The following is a 16,229-nucleotide window of genomic DNA, read 5'->3' as shown; positions in this document are numbered from 1 at the left end:
AGAAAAACAGATAGTTTGTGTTTATATATCTAGTAAAAAATTATAGAAACAAAATATTACGAAATACAGTACTTTTAACATTATAACATCAAAAAAGATAATGCAGTCTTTCTTTTAATAAAATTTTTATTTCTGAGTAAACAGAAAATTTTTAAGGTGGCATCGTTTTAGGTTATATCTCATATTGTGAATACCTTCACAACGAGTTGCCATGATATTGCACTACTTCGAATAAGTAACGCTTCACCTAAGGAGAAGACTAGTGTTACTTATTCTCAGATAGGTACCACCACCCAGACAGCACTGTTTCAGGGCTATTTGGCCCTTCGTCAGTGAGTGGGTAGGTACCCAAGTGATGCAATGATGGCAAAAACAGTTATGAAGTATAACTCCACAATATGAGAGATGCCTGATGGTGTATTTAGACTAAGGCGCATTTAGGGCTAGAGCCTCAAGCTGCGAACAAATTTAGACTATGTATATAAAGTGCTTAGCATCATAATACACAGCCATTTCTGAGTAAACAGAAAATTTTTAAGGTGGCATCGTTTTAGGTTATATCTCATATTGTGAATACCTTCACAACGAGTTGCCATGATATTGCACTACTTCGAATAAGTAACGCTTCACCTAAGGAGAAGACTAGTGTTACTTATTCTCAGATAGGTACCACCACCCAGACAGCACTGTTTCAGGGCTATTTGGCCCTTCGTCAGTGAGTGGGTAGGTACCCAAGTGATGCAATGATGGCAAAAACAGTTATGAAGTATAACTCCACAATATGAGAGATGCCTGATGGTGTATGATGTATTTAGACTAAGGCGCATTTAGGGCTAGAGCCTCAAGCTGCGAACAAATTTAGACTATGTATATAAAGTGCTTAGCATCATAATACACAGCCATTTCTGAGTAAACAGAAAATTTTTAAGGTGGCATCGTTTTAGGTTATATCTCATATTGTGAATATCTTCACAACGAGTTGCCATGATATTGCACTACTTCGAATAAGTAACGCTTCACCTAAGGAGAAGACTAGTGTTATCAGGCATCTCTCATATTGTGGAGTTATACTTCATAACTGTTTTTGCCATCATTGCATCACTTGGGTACCTACCCACTCACTGACGAAGGGCCAAATAGCCCTGAAACAGTGCTGTCTGGGTGGTGGTACCTATCTGAGAATAAGTAACACTAATCTTCTCCTTAGGTGAAGCGTTACTTATTCGAAGTAGTGCAATATCATGGCAACTCGTTGTGAAGGTATTCATAACATGAGATATAACCTAAAACGATGCCACCTTAAAAATTTTCTGTTTACTCAGAAATGGCTGTGTATTATGATGCTAAGCACTTTATATACATAGTCTAAATTTGTTCGCAGCTTGAGGCTCTAGCCCTAAATGCGCCTTAGTAAAATTTTTATTTTGAACAAAGAACAGAAGTTGATCTTGAACATGAAGATGAAGAAGCTATTATCCGTGTCTGGAATACGCCTTAATCTTTTGAGTGGCTATAGAAAGCAGTTGACTAGCATGACTTCTCGGTATGTGGGGATACGTTCCACTTACACTGTAGAACGGTAATCCCTTTAATCCTTAATTTGCGCTTTCTAATTGCTTAAAAATTGCCTAAAGAGGTAGAAACAAAGCATACAAAGCTAAGTCGCTGGTAATCCGTTCGTTATATGGAAATTTTCTTCATTCTATAGAAACTTTTAAACGTAATTACCAAAAGGAATTCAAAAAATTCGCTATAAAGAAGTTCGTTAAACACAGGTCCGACTGTAATTAAATCAAAAATGAAGCAATTTTAAAATATATAACTGGCCGGACGCGCCCTTAAAATGCTGCACCTGGAGCTAGCGTCCCGCCCTCATCACCCTAGTTCCGGCTCTGTAGCTGAGAACGGCATCGTTTTACGTGTATCTCTTATTGTGAATGCCTTCAAAACGAGTTGCCATGATATTGCATTACCTCGAATAAGTAACGCTTCACCGACGAAGAAGACTAATTTAGAGTTTGCTGTATACTAGCATGATGCTATTGCACAAACCTATACGATAGTTTACTTATTAATTATCTTTTGTGTTTTTACTTAAATAATTAATTTTAATTTTGATTCTTTAATCTAAACATAGTTGTCCTTACCTCAATTTTAATCTTTCATTTTATCTAATCGTAATAAAGTTGTCGAAAATATTTAACAGAGTTAATACAGAGTAATTTGTGTGCTAACACATAAGTGGTCTATCTTAGTACACTGGTGTGCAAAACTTAAGGATCAACACTATTTCTAAATGTTACAACCACAAAATCAAACGAAACAGTTATGGCGATTTTCAGTGGCAGTTCAGTAGAAAGCTGGTGCACATGGAAAAATTATAATCGTGATGAGAGGGCTCACATAAACAGATAAAAGCAGCAGTTCGGCAGTTGTGTGAAAAATACCGAATGGTGAGCGCGATTGTTACAGACGTTCGATTGGTTTCATACAGTGCTACAGACAACGAAATGGCCAGTAGACAACATCTGGACGACTTTACCCGGGGTCAAATAATTGGGAAGCTCGAAGTGCGACTGCAGAGTTCGGTATCACCCATAGCATCGTCTCACGTGCCTTCAGAACGACAGGTACAGCTGTTCGGAGGACCAGTGGTGGTCGTTCACGAAAAACAACACCCAATGATCACAGCTATATACTCCTACAGGCCAAGAGGAACCGACACCAGACAGCGGGATCCACTTCAAACCAGCTGCACAGGACGCAGAATATCGCGGTTTACTGTGGTCAGGCGACTCCACAAAGGTGGACTGGTTGTCCTATGGCCAGTACGCTGTGTCCCTTTAACACCTGCCCATCGGAGACACCATTTACAGTGGTGCATCGAACACAAGGACTGGACAGCAGTGCAATGGGGTAAGGTACTCTTTACTGATGAGAGTGGATTCAGTCTCAGCAGCGCCGACCGGGCTAGCCGGGTGGGTAAAGTGCCTGCCTGGCAACCCAAAGGTCGCGGGTTCGAATCCCGCCTCGGGCTTGGATCAAAGTACTGCAAAAAACCTTTGGGAGGTGCACTATGGCCACAGAAGCCGATGCGCCAACAACTACCAAAAAAAAAAAAAAAAAAAAAAAAAAGTCTCAGCAGCGATTCTGGACGTCAGCTAATCTGGCGAGAGGTTAGCACACGGTATCACCCTGCAAACGTCACTGAAAGGGATTGAGGTGTTCTCGTCTGGGGAAGCGTTATCTTGGATGGACGCACATAACTCCAGATACTGGAAGGCGGTACTGTAACCGGTGCACGCTACTGTACTGAGGTAATCCTTCCCTATGTGCGTCTGTTCCGAGGTGCCATTGGCCCCGAGTTCGTGTTTATGGATGATAACGCCACACCCCCATCGCACTGCAGCTGTTGATATGCTTTTGGAAAGTGAGGACACTGTTCGTATGGATTGGCCTGCCCGTTTCTCCTGCCGATCTAAATCCCATCGAACACATATGAGACGCTCTGGGACCAGAAATGTTCACCAGCTGAAGATGGCGCTGACAGAGGAATGGACGATGTTACAGCAAGAACTTAGCAACAACATTGTTCTGAGTATTGACAGGCGGTGCAAAGCCTGCATCGACATTAGGGGTGGCCATATGTCCTACTGAGGATCACCTCTTCCCCTTGTTCCATCTTTGGCAGTGATGCATCTGTATCATGGCAGCCAGTGCTATGTTGCGATTTTTGAATAAAGTCCTTCTGTACCGTTTTGTTTCCATTGTTGTGTCGGTGTTGTTTCCTTCATCATTTCTATGCCTCACAAGATTCCTTTGGTATGCTTTTCCCAATAATAATAATAATAATATCCCGACCACTCCTATGAGAAGCGGGAGCCTCCGTAGGCAGGTGGGCAGGAGCAGCAGTGCCTAGCACACGCTTCTTGATTAGACCGGGGTTCGAGCCCATGACCACCAAATACGGAGGATGCGGAAAGGTCAGTGAATGATCATCGCATACCCCCGGAGCAATATGGCTTTAGTTGCTAATGCTCCTAAAAACCAAATAACAAATAGCCTATGAGAAGCGGCGCCTCCGGAGCCAGGTGGACAGGCAAGAGCAGCAGTGCTTAGCACACGCTTCTTGATTAGACCGGGGTTTGAGCCCGTGACCACCGAATACGGAAAGGTCAGGGAATGACCTCCGCATATCGCCGGAGCAATATGGCCCTAGTTGCTAATCTCCTAAAAACCAAAATAACAAACAAACCTATGAGAAGCCACAGGTGAAAACCTGACTGGTCCTTAAGTTTTGCACACCAGTGTAATAAATGTTTTTGACAAGTTTGTTAGGGTTAAATGAAAATAAAGATTGAAATAAGAATTAATAAATAACGGATAATAATATGAATTAATAAATATAATAAGAAGAAATACAAAAAATGAGATAAATAGGAATATTTAAATTCATAATTTATGTAAAATATATAATAAAGTTAATTAATATGTAAATCATTTTTAAGGTGTAGTAAACTTCCACGAAACTTATAATCATTAGACTCTATTAATAATAAATAGGTTCTAAAATTTGAAGAGGTACTTTCATTTCAAGCATTTTTTTTTACCTCTGAGGTAAATTAGTCATCATTCAATGCTTTCATCAGAGCGATTTAGAAAGCTATATGCCGTAATTAACGTTGAATTTCCTTGGTCAAGGCTGGGTTCTTTGGCTAGTTCTGAATGAGACATATATTAAATAATAAAAAGTGGTGTTTCCCTCATAATATGCTCTCTCTCTGGACTGAATTTCATAATTCTTCCTAGGGCTGTAATAATCGCATAGCAACATAGATATACATTATTCAAGCGAAGTGTGCTAACTGATAACTGAAGTCTAAAGGTCTGCTTTTAGTGGGATATCAAGATTCAGGCTAATTTTTTTACGTCAATGACCTAGTTTAGAAAGACGAAGAACCGGTATTCATTATTGCCTCGAGCGAAACTACGCATCTCTGAGAAATAAAATAGACGAACCTTGCTACAGACGAACCTCGTATAACAGCTCAGGTGTATTGCGGCTGATTCAGTGGAAGCAAAGGAAAAGTGCCGTTGTAAGTACTATGATGCGCGCAACATGCATGATACGCAGAATGTGAATTTGAATGGACTAACCTAAATATGATAGAAATGATTTATCCAAGGGATAAACCATTTCTCTCTGTCCGCGTGCAACGTTGTCCGTATTAAACAAGATCAGTAGACTATGGCATGCATTTAGTATTCCACGCATCGAATAGTTCTCCATCATTGAAAATATTTGTTTGTTTATTAAATAAATAAACGTTTTATAGCAGATAGCTAAATTCTCCTCGTTTGTTTGGTGATATTAAATAGCTGCAAAAAAAAAAAAAAAAAAAAACCAGAAGAAAAGACCGAAGCTGATCTTTAATGTATTTATACTGAAATTCATTGGACCGGTGGGGTGTTGCATCGCATGAGTGAATTTCACATCCCTCCGTGTTCAGTCTATAACGAACACGCCTATGTTTTCTTTTGAAGGCATCTCTATAAATAAGACCAAAAGCTATTGACAGATCCTGAATAAAATTGTTTACTATTAATTGGAGCATGGGGATGGAGACAAAACCTTTTGGAATCGAATTTCTGCTACAAAATATGGAGGGGACCCAGAAATCGACGCTTTACTATGTGTTGGATAATTCCTCGCTATGCACTTTTAATTTTCTTCTTTATTTTTTTGTTGAGCGATACGAGATGTTAATTGAGTTATGAATGCTTTGGTCTTTCTCCTCCCCCGCCTATCCCTCACTGTGCTGTCAGGTTTACAATTAGAGCTGGAAACAATCTACAGCAATGGTTTCGAATGATAATAATAATGTCCTTTTATATTCTGAATGGCCGAGTATGGAAGAGTTTACAACTTCGTTGTAATTTTTTTTTTTTTTTTTTTTTTTTTTGCAGCCGACATAGCAACGCAGCAACTCTGGTGCACTTTTGTGGCAGCTAGGACTCGATCTCGCAAGGTGCAAATTTGCATCTGCTACCCCACGACCACAGCCAGCATTATATAAATTATTTAAAAAAAGAGAAAGTTTTAAAATGTAATACCAAACACTAGTTATTAGGATTCCGCTGTTTATTTTAACCAAGGGTAAAAAAAAAAAAGAAAAAAAAAAAAAAAAGAAGCGACACCACTGTAAGTGTTCGAATGAACAGTATTTTTTTTTTTTTTTAGTCTGAAGTCTAAAAGCACTTTTTGGTGGGACATTAGATACCATGTAATTTCTAATTGGTTCTAGTATTCTTCACTTTCGTTATATTTTATGCATCTTACGTATTCCTAATTCCATCATCATTTCGACAAATGAATATAATTGATTTTATGCACTTCTGCTTTCATATGAATGGAGTATATTCAGTTCAGAGCTAAAACTAAACATCATTTGTAACACTGTGTCTTTTTTGCTGTCGCAATTTTTTAATTACCTTTTTGCTCTGTAAGCATAAAACTCAGAGAGTTTTGCATCCGCTACCCCACGACCAGCATTATATAAATTATCAAAAAAAGAAAGTTTTAAAATGTACTACCAAAAATTAGTTATTAGGTTCACTTAATCATTTATTGGAAAAAAATAATTTTGTATATAAACACAATATAAAATTATTTCAAAATATTTCCAGAATAAGTTGGATTGTTTCCACTTATAAGTTATGTATTGTACTTACATTACTGATAATTTTATATTACTTGGCCAACCAGTAGTTATTAAACTTCCATGTTTTATTTTTTTATCTTTTTTTGTCCGTCAAGTCTATCCGTAGTCTTCCTGCTGATATGTAACATTTTTCAAAATGATCTAACAAAAAAATCATATGATTGCAAACACCAAAGAGGAGAAATCAAGTTTACTCTCCGTTTTGGCCTTGAATGATCTTGCTGGATCTAAAGAAATTTCCCGCTGCAAAGCATTTTTGAATCTCTCTCTCTCTCTCAGAAAAACAGACGACAACCAGAGAATAGAGAAAATGCCTTTCATGAATGCAGTGAAATGGGCAGATGAACTGGCAAATGTGAATATTCAGGACAGGGCCGATTTAAACTTGTTGTGACACTAAGCTATAACATACATTAGGTCTTTCTCTGTGAAAAGTTTAAAAAGGATTTTTTAAGATGGATCATGGCCCTTGTAACGTGAGGTCCTAAGCTGTAGCTTATTTGTAAATCCGTCCCTGATCCAGGATCAGTTTTGGTTCAAGGAGTTCGTCAGGCCGGCTAGCTTTAAAGCGTGTTTAAAGATGTCTGAGAACTTGCCCCACCCCTAAGAGTCGCCAATCAAGATGAGTTTTAGAAAATTAATTTTTGCACTGCATTATAATTCTCAGTTGTAATTATGACAGCCCTATATGGAGAAACTAAAATAAGGACAAATTCCCTACTCACTTGTTGTATTCCAGAAAGTAGAGAATTTATCCTTATTTCTGATAATCCTTTAACCGTCTAAGGGGTACCTCAAAAATTTTAATTGGACAGGGTGTAGCACATTGCTTGCTGTGGCATTTGTATTTTTTTAATAAAAAAAGTTTTAAAAAAATGTGCATTCTACGTGAAAAACAACTTGTAGGCTGATATGATTGTAGGATTGCTTTCAGTTACCCCTTCCCCCAAGTCATCTTTGGATCAGAGATTTTGAAAAGGTGGCTCGTTTAATATTACTGTTACAGGTTTTTACTCCTGTAAAATTCAGTCTGTCATAATACTAACGGCTTCATCATCATCTTCATCTTTGTTTCTGTTCTATGGCCGCCCCAAGACTCTCGTCCAAATCCACTTAGAACTATAATAAAACATGTACTCTATGAACATTACAGGTGGCCTGAACATTATATTCAGGCCACCTCACCACCAGGAAGCAGTCACCCCTGGGCAGCAGCTTCCTGGTGCTTGTCCCAGGCATGTTTTTCAACCTGGGTCTACTAAAACTCTCATTGTGCGAATTGGCACCAATCCCGCACCTACCTGGTAGTGCTATACAGGTGGGTGCCAACACCCCGCACCCAGACCGCCCAATCCCGAGTGTCAAATTTAAAAAAAAAAAAAAATAAATAAATAAATAAAATAAAAAATAAAATAAACATAATAATAAATAAATATAATAAAAAAATTAAAAAAAATGAAATAAGTAAAATAAAATAAATAAAAAAAAATAAAATAAGAAATAAAAATAAAATAATAAATAAAAATAATAATTAAACAAACAAAGAAATTCAATTAAAATTTCTCCCCACAAAGCAAGCCAGGGAAAAAAATAATTATAAATAATAATAAACAAATTTAAAAAAAATAATAAAAAATAAGTTAAAAAAAATAATAAAAAATAAATAAACAAAAAAATTAATAAAAAATAAATAAATAAAAAAATTAATAAAAATATAATAAATAAATAAATAAACAACCTGCCATTCCATTTATGGAAAAACACATTGAATTCCGGCATCAAGTAGTCAATACTAATTATCCTGGTGCCAGCATCTCGCATTCTAGTAACTCACTACATTGCCAGCAAGAAAAAACCAAAACAAAACATATATATATATATATATATATATATATATATATAAGTAAAATAAAAATAAGTAAATAACAAGAGGGACCATTATCCCTCTGTATAAGGCAATGGTCAGGCCACGCCTTGAGTACGACGTACAGGTCTGGAGCCCTCATTTTAGGAAGGATGTCGATTGCCTTGAGCGTGTACAGAGAAGGGCAACAACATTGGGAGGGGAATGAAGGGATCCTCTTACCAAGAGAGGCTTAAGTTCTGCAAATTGCAGTGGCTGGAGACTAGACACCTGCGCGGTGATCTGATTGACGTGTTAAGGCCTTGAATGGGTTGAGCACGCTGAATTCTGATGGGATCCTTCCACTTGTTCAGATTACGAACCTAAGGGAGCATAAATTGAAATTAAGAAAGGACAGATGTAGAATAGATGTGCAGAAATTTGCCTTTAGCCAGCGGGTGGTTAATTGCTGGAACAAACTTCCATCTGTCGTTGTGGAAGTTGATAGGTTGAATAAATTTAAGGAGGAACTGGACAGGCATTTGGAGGGAATGGTGCGATTTTTTTTTTTTTTTTTTTTTGGCTGATGCTGCAAGTGTATGAGCTTATGCTCATACACTTGCAGCATCAGGCAAGTGTATCAGGCAAGCACTTGCTTTCTTGCATTACATGCCACTACTACTACTACAACAATAAAAAAAATAATAATAAAATAAAAATCCCTCCCTCCACAAGGCCAAATTAAGCTATGGAGGAAAAAAAAATGCTACCTGCTGAAAGGTTAAAAACAACATTTTAAAAGCTTCTATTGGCGCGATTTCTTTTATTTATTTTTCCCGCCAATGGGTCCTTGTTTGAGCGAGTTTTATTTTATTTATTTTACACTGTCCGTTGATGTAAAAGATAATGTCTGCATTTGAGTGTCACCAATAGATGTCACCCAAATACAGTAAGTTCGTACTGTAATGTGTATGTATTAAATATAAGCTGTAGTAGGAGTAGCTCACAGAATAGTTACTTCTCTGTGGAATTGAAATAAAATCTTTAGACTGAAAGTAATTCTTGGGGTATTCTCATTCATATATTAGCAATGAATGTATTTCCAGTAATAATATGTTACTGTATTAATTTTATAAAAAAAATTAAAGAATGCGGATGAAAATCGGTCAGAATACTGTATACTATACTCTTATAAGTACAACCAGAGAGTAGTAAGGTATGTTACTACTGCGAGCACAACAGTGGGAAGAATTAAAATGGAGGTCATTAATAAAATGAAGGTCAAGATGAAGTGTTTGTTGACAGATAGGGATAAGCGGGAGCAAATAACGCCGCTGTGCGTACAGAGTAGCTGCGACTGTACTCCCTATGCTGCGTTCCTCTTTCTTTGTTTTGCATAGTTCAGCAGGAAATCATTTTTAAAAAAACATTTACAGATTTGTTGTTTGAGAAGTAAATTTGTTAGAAAGGCGACCAGATGTGGTTTACATTACTAAAGTTCGGTAAAATTGTGAATAATTGAGGTATTAAAATTTATGTAATTGGATTAATTGATATAGTATTGTATTGTATTGTATTGTATTGCCAGTTCAAAGGTCACGATGAGCTGGCGATATCTTTTAAAGTAAATTGTAAGTTACAACTGCAACCTTTCTCCACCAGTGCAGCATGATGCAGAGCCCGATGAATGTCATAGTTATAGGTGCCGGAGCTGCCGGAATATGTGTGGCACGACACCTTTCCAGTCGACTGGATCGTTATAACTTCGTTGTGTATGAGCAGCTGGATGCTGTTGGCGGTACCTGGAGGTACACGGAAGAAATCGGCAAAGATAAAAATGGGATTCCAGTGCACTCCAGCATGTACAAGAATCTCAGGTATATTTTTATTTGATTAAAATCGTACACGAATAATATGATTTAATAGTTTGAATACGATGCTGAATAATGGCTGAACTCCAGATTATGGGTACACCTTGTCACCGCTTTGCGGGCATGGCCGAATTCGGGCAGGATTCAAGCAAAAGAAATGTGGGTTATTTAACAGACTTTCATTTTTGGCTAGTGAAAAAAGGCTATTAGTTTATGCCAGTAATTGCTGATGCTATCGAGGCAGTGTTAGGTGGGTCGGAAAACTGCTAGCTTGGGGGGATGAAAAGACCAATAGATTGACAGTAGCCACTGGCAGAGGTGAAAGAGATTCTTGCACTGCTTCTATCAGAATGAGCAGAAGCCTGAAAAACAAGATGCATGATACTTCAGAGACTGCTGGGAGCCATTGCGGTACAAGTAAACACATGGGTTGTGTTAGGGTAGCTAAGAATAGAAACAGGTGCAGGTATACTTGCATGTACACCAATGCTAGGAGTTTAGTAAATAAATTTGATGAATTTGAGGTATTGCTCAAAACATCAAAGGCAGATATTGTTGGGATATCAGAGACGTGGTGTCACACAGATATAAGGGATGCAGAACTGAAATTTGGGGAGTACAACGTCTACAGAAAGGATAGACAGGATAGGAAGGGGGGAGGGGTTATGCTATTAGTTAAGAAACACATAAAAACCAAGGAAGTGAGGCCAGTCAACATCACTGGACAGTGCAGTGTTGAGTCAGTTTGGTGTGACATAAGCATTGGGAGATCAAAATTGAGAGTAGGAGTGTGCTATAGGTCTGATGAGTATAATAAGAAACTGTACAGGGAAATAGAATGGGCCAGTAAATCAGAGAGTCTTATAATGGGAGATTTTAATTTCCCAGATATTGACTGGAATTTGGGGGCTGGTTACTCACACACTAGCAGGGCTTTTGTGGATTTATTGGATGATTGTTTTCTACATCAGCATGTTCGGGAGGCAACTAGAGGGAGTAATACTCTTGATTTGATTATCAGTAGTGATTCTTCATGCATTAAGAATCTGCAGATAAATGAACCACTTGGTGGCAGTGATCACAGTGTGCTGAAGTGGGATTTACTCAAAGAGGTAACTACCATTAGGGGTAAAGGGAAGGGTTATTGCTTTTGTAAAGGCGACTACGGTGGACTGAGACAGTATTTAAATTCTACACAGTGGGACTAACTGATGATGTTACAAACAGCAAATTCAAAATGGGAAGCATTCAAAGAACTTATCTTGGAAGCCACTAGGCTTTACATACCAACTAAGAAATATTGTTCAAGGTTTAGGCCAAAATGGATGTCAGATGAATTAATGAGGCATATGGCAGAGAAGAAAAATGCATGGGATACTTACAAATTAACACACGACACAGAAGCCTATGATAGATACAAGTTGATATGCAACCAAGTTACAAAGGAGGTTAGGCAGGCGAAGGCAGATTACGAGAAATCCTTGGCAAGGGATGCAAAGAAAAACAGCAAAGAGTTCTTTACTTATGTTAACTCTAGAAGGAAGGGGATGAATTAGATTGGTCCACTTGATATTGATGGGTCAACTGTTGATGATCCTGCTCAGGTAGCTAACAAACTAAATGAATATTTTGCATCGACATTCACACATGAGGAGTTATTCAGCGAGGGGAATGCCAGAGGTGTATTCAACTCTAGCAGTAAGCTACAGAATCTTGAAATAACTGGGAGTAAAGTGGAGGAGAAATTTTTGAAGATAAACACAAGAAAGGCACCCGGGGTGGATGGAATCTATCCAGTTTTATTAAAGGAGGCAGCAAAGGAAGTAAGCAAACCATTAGCCATAATTATGAGAGCTTCCTTGGACTCAGGGGAGGTACCCATAGACTGGAAATATGCAAATGTGACCCCAATTCACAAAGGAGGATCAAAGGCTGACACAAGTAATTATAGACCTGTGAGCTTAACTTCTGTTCCAGGAAAATTAATGGAGGCACTGGTTAAAGAAGCACTACAGGATCATTTAGACAAGACTTCAGTTATAGCTCGGACACAGCATGGTTTTGTTAAGGGGAAGTCTTGCCTGACCAATTTGATTGGATACTATGATGCAGTCACAAAAGAACTGGATGCAGGGAATAGCTTTGATATTATATACTTGGATCTTAGAAAGGCTTTTGATACTGTTGCACATGGAAGACTGCTACACAAATTGGAGCAGTGTGACATTGGAGGCAAATTGCTGCTATGGATAAAGGGGTGGTTGAGGGGGAGAAGACTAGAGAGTGGTAATCAATGGACACTGCTCATCGTGGACTAAAGTTATTAGTGGATTCCCTCAGGGCTCAGTGTTGGGTCCATTATTGTTTTCTGTATTTATAAATGATATTGATGATGGTATATCAAGCTTAATGTCCAAGTTTGCAGACGATACAAAGGTTGGCAGGGTTGTCAAGGACACTACTGACACTATGCTGCTGCAACAGGATCTGGAAAGGTTGAGCAGATGGGCTGAGAGGTGGCAAATGAAGTTTAACATTGGCAAATGTAAAGTACTACACATGGGAAACAGCAACCCCAGAGCAACGTATCAACTCTGTGGTACTACACTGACAGTGGTAGAGAATGAAAGGGACTTGGGGGTGGTTGTGCAGGCAGATATGAAGTTCTCTGAGCAGTGCAGACGGGCTGCAAGAGTAGCTCATGGAGTATTGTCAATGATATACAGGAATTTTTCCAGCAGGGATAAGGAGGTGATTATTCCCTTGTATAAGGCAATGGTCAGGCCACACCTAGAGTACTGCATACAGGTCTGGAGGCCTCATTTCAAGAAGGATGTAGAGCTGCTGGAACGAGTACAGAGAAGGGCAACAAGATTAGTGAATGGAACAAATTGGTACTCTTACGAAGAAAGGCTTAAGTTTTGCAAATTACAGTGTCTGGAGACTAGGCACCACCGAGGTGATCTGATAGATGTGTATAAAGCCTTTAATGGTTTGAGCATGCTCAATGCTGATGGGATTCTTCCTCTTGCTCAGAATAATCACCTGAGAGGGCATAAATTCAAATTGAGGAAAGACAGATGTAGGATAGACGTGCGGAAATTTGCCTTTAGCCAGCGGGTGGTTGGTGGAACAGATTTCCATCCCTTGTTGTGGAGGTTGATAGCCTAAATAAGTTTAAGGCTCAGCTGGACAGGTATTTTGAACGAACAGAGAGGTGAAGTGGAAGTGGGTTTTTTTTTTTTTTTTTTTGGCTGATGCTGCATAAGCTTGCTTTCTTGCATCAAATGCCTCTGCTAATGCTAAAAAAATCGTACACGAATAATATGATTTAATAGTGTGAATACGATGCTGAATAATGGCTGAACTCCAGATTATGGGTACACCTTGTCACCGCTTTGCGGGCATGGCCGAATTCGGGCAGGATTCAAGCAAAAGAAATGTGGGTTATTTAACAGACTTTCATTTTTGGCTAGTGAAAAAAGGCTATTAGTTTATGCCAGTAATTCGGGACGGATTCAAGCAAAAGAAGCCACTTTCTCTGAGGTGTACCCATAATCTGGAATATAACCTGGTAAGGTGGCGGCCTACTTCCCTTATTATTAGTACTTTGTAAGTCATGTTTGAACGGATTGGTTTCGGCAAATAATTCAGTAAAATGGATTAGTATTAGTAATGGCAACAATTCAGGAAGGATTCAAGCAAGCATGCAATAAAGCTAGTTTTTACATCATCAAAAAAAAATAGAAAAAAGAAAAGCATTTTGCACATCACCCACCCATTCCCTCGTTTGTCTTCCCTTTTTTATTCAAACTTCATTTTAGGAAAGATGTAGAGCTGCTGGAACGAGTACAGAGAAGGGCAATGAGATTGGTGAGTGGAACAAAGGGTTGCTGTTACCTTATATACATCTCAATTAGATCACCTACGAGGTGATCTAATTGAGGTGTATATAAGGCCTTGAATAGTTTGAGCAAGCTCAGTGCTAATGGGATTCTTCCTCTTGCTCAGATTACTCACCTGAGGGGACATAAATTCAAATCGAGGAAAGACAATTGTAGAATAGATGTGCGGAAATTTACCTTTAGCCAGTGGGTATTTGATGGTTAGAACAAACTTCCATCTGTCTTAGTGGAGGTCAACAACTTTGCATTTTGCACATCACCCACCCATCAAGGCAGAGTCAGACAAACATTTGGAATGAATGGATGGGTAAAACGGGAAGTTTTTTTTTTTTTTTTTGGCTGATGCTATATAAACTTGCTTTCTTGCATCCTATTCCAATGCTAAACTACTCATTTCTGGAACACCAGATGGAAGTTTGTTCCAACAATCAACTACCTACTGACAAAAGGCAAATTTCTGCACATCAGTCGTACAACCATCCTTTCTCAATTTGAATTTATGCCCCCTGGTGTGCAGTCTGGGCAAGAGGAAGGATTCTGTCACCATTGAACTTACTCAATCCATCTAAAGCCTTAAACACCTCAATGAGATCATGTCACAGATGTCCCCCCCCCCTTTCTTTTAATTTTAATGAAAACCACAAAACACAAGAAGTATTAAAACCAGCAGTACTTCCTACCATATGTGATTTGAAGATAAAAGATATTTGTAAATATTAAACTTGAATTTTTGTAAATTGTAATTTTCAGGAAATACATGTGAAGAGCGGTTGCTCCAGGAAACAGGCTGAAGGGATAAATGAGGAAGAAGAAATGTTGGTTCTGTGCATTTAAAGTTGGACAATGGATGGATGTTGACTGGTTTGAAAGGGGAAGGGAATTAGAGAAGCCAGTTCAGAAGAACAGCAACGATGGAATTATCTATAGAGAAGGCATGCAGCGAAACAATGTTTATGAGACCGGAAGTGGAGAGACTTGTATGTGATGGTTATTAATGAAGTCTAGAAATCTGAGAAAAGTTATGGGGGCACTGCCCCAGATGTGAGAATAATGAGAAATGTAGAGCTGCTGGAACGAGTAAAGAGAAGGGCAACAAGATTAATGAATGGAACAAAGGGGTGCTCTTACGAAGAAAGGCTTAAGTTTTGCAAATTACAGTGTCTGGAGACTAGGCACCAGCGAGGTGATCTGATAGAGGTGTATAAAGCCTTGAATGGTTTGAGCATGCTCAATGCTGATGGGATTCTTCCTCTAGCTCACAATAATCACCTGAGAGGGCATAAATTCAAACTGAGGAAAGACAGATGTAGGATAGACGTGCGGAAATTTGCCTTTAGCCAGCGGGTGGTTGGTTGGTGGAACAGACTTCCATCCCTTGTGTGGTGGAGGTTGATAACCTAAATAAGTTTAAGGCTCAGCTGGACAGGTATTTTGAACGAACAGAGGGGTGAAGTGGAAGTGGGTTTTTTTTTTTGGCTGATGCTGCATAAGCTTGCTTTCTTGCATCAAATGCCTCTACTAATGCTAATACCTCAAATAATATACCTTGGTAAGGTGGGTTTAAGATTTGTATAGAGTGGGTAGCTGTTTAGAAGAAAAGTAATACCAAGAGTGAAAGAGAAAACCTAGTTTTTTAGATGTAGAGGAAGCAATATTTATGAGTGCTTATGCCAAGAGACATTACAAGTCAGGTTAATCCTTAATAGAGATATGTGATCTTGTCTAGAAATCTGAATGTCATCAAAAATAAGAGAAATGTCTTTTTCTGTGAGATACAAAAACAAACTGCCGAGTTTTAGAATGATTAAAATTAGTTAATTTGTTTTTGCCCCACTAGAGAATTACTTGGAGATCAGCATTTAAGGAATTGCTGGTGGATAGGATATTC

General features: G+C 38.5%; 1 protein-coding gene across 1 annotated transcript in view; it reads left to right on the top strand.

The window, feature by feature from the left end:
- The first annotated feature begins 5,041 nt into the window (after window positions 1–5,041).
- Window positions 5,042–16,229, top strand: part of LOC150078623 (uncharacterized) — a 68,708-nt gene continuing 57,520 nt past the window's right edge. Inside the window, exons 1-2 of the mRNA XM_090382337.1 lie at window positions 5,042–5,096; window positions 10,228–10,442. Coding sequence (XP_090238463.1) covers window positions 10,234–10,442 — 209 coding nt within the window. The 5' untranslated portion in view covers window positions 5,042–5,096; window positions 10,228–10,233. The remainder of the gene's footprint in view (window positions 5,097–10,227; window positions 10,443–16,229) is intronic.

This window comes from Mastigoproctus giganteus, chromosome 10 (genome assembly GCF_048544385.1).
Source record: "Mastigoproctus giganteus isolate SK-2022 chromosome 10, ASM4854438v1, whole genome shotgun sequence".
Lineage (NCBI taxonomy): Eukaryota > Metazoa > Arthropoda > Arachnida > Uropygi > Thelyphonidae > Mastigoproctus > Mastigoproctus giganteus.
This window is presented reverse-complemented; position numbering and strand designations above follow the sequence as displayed.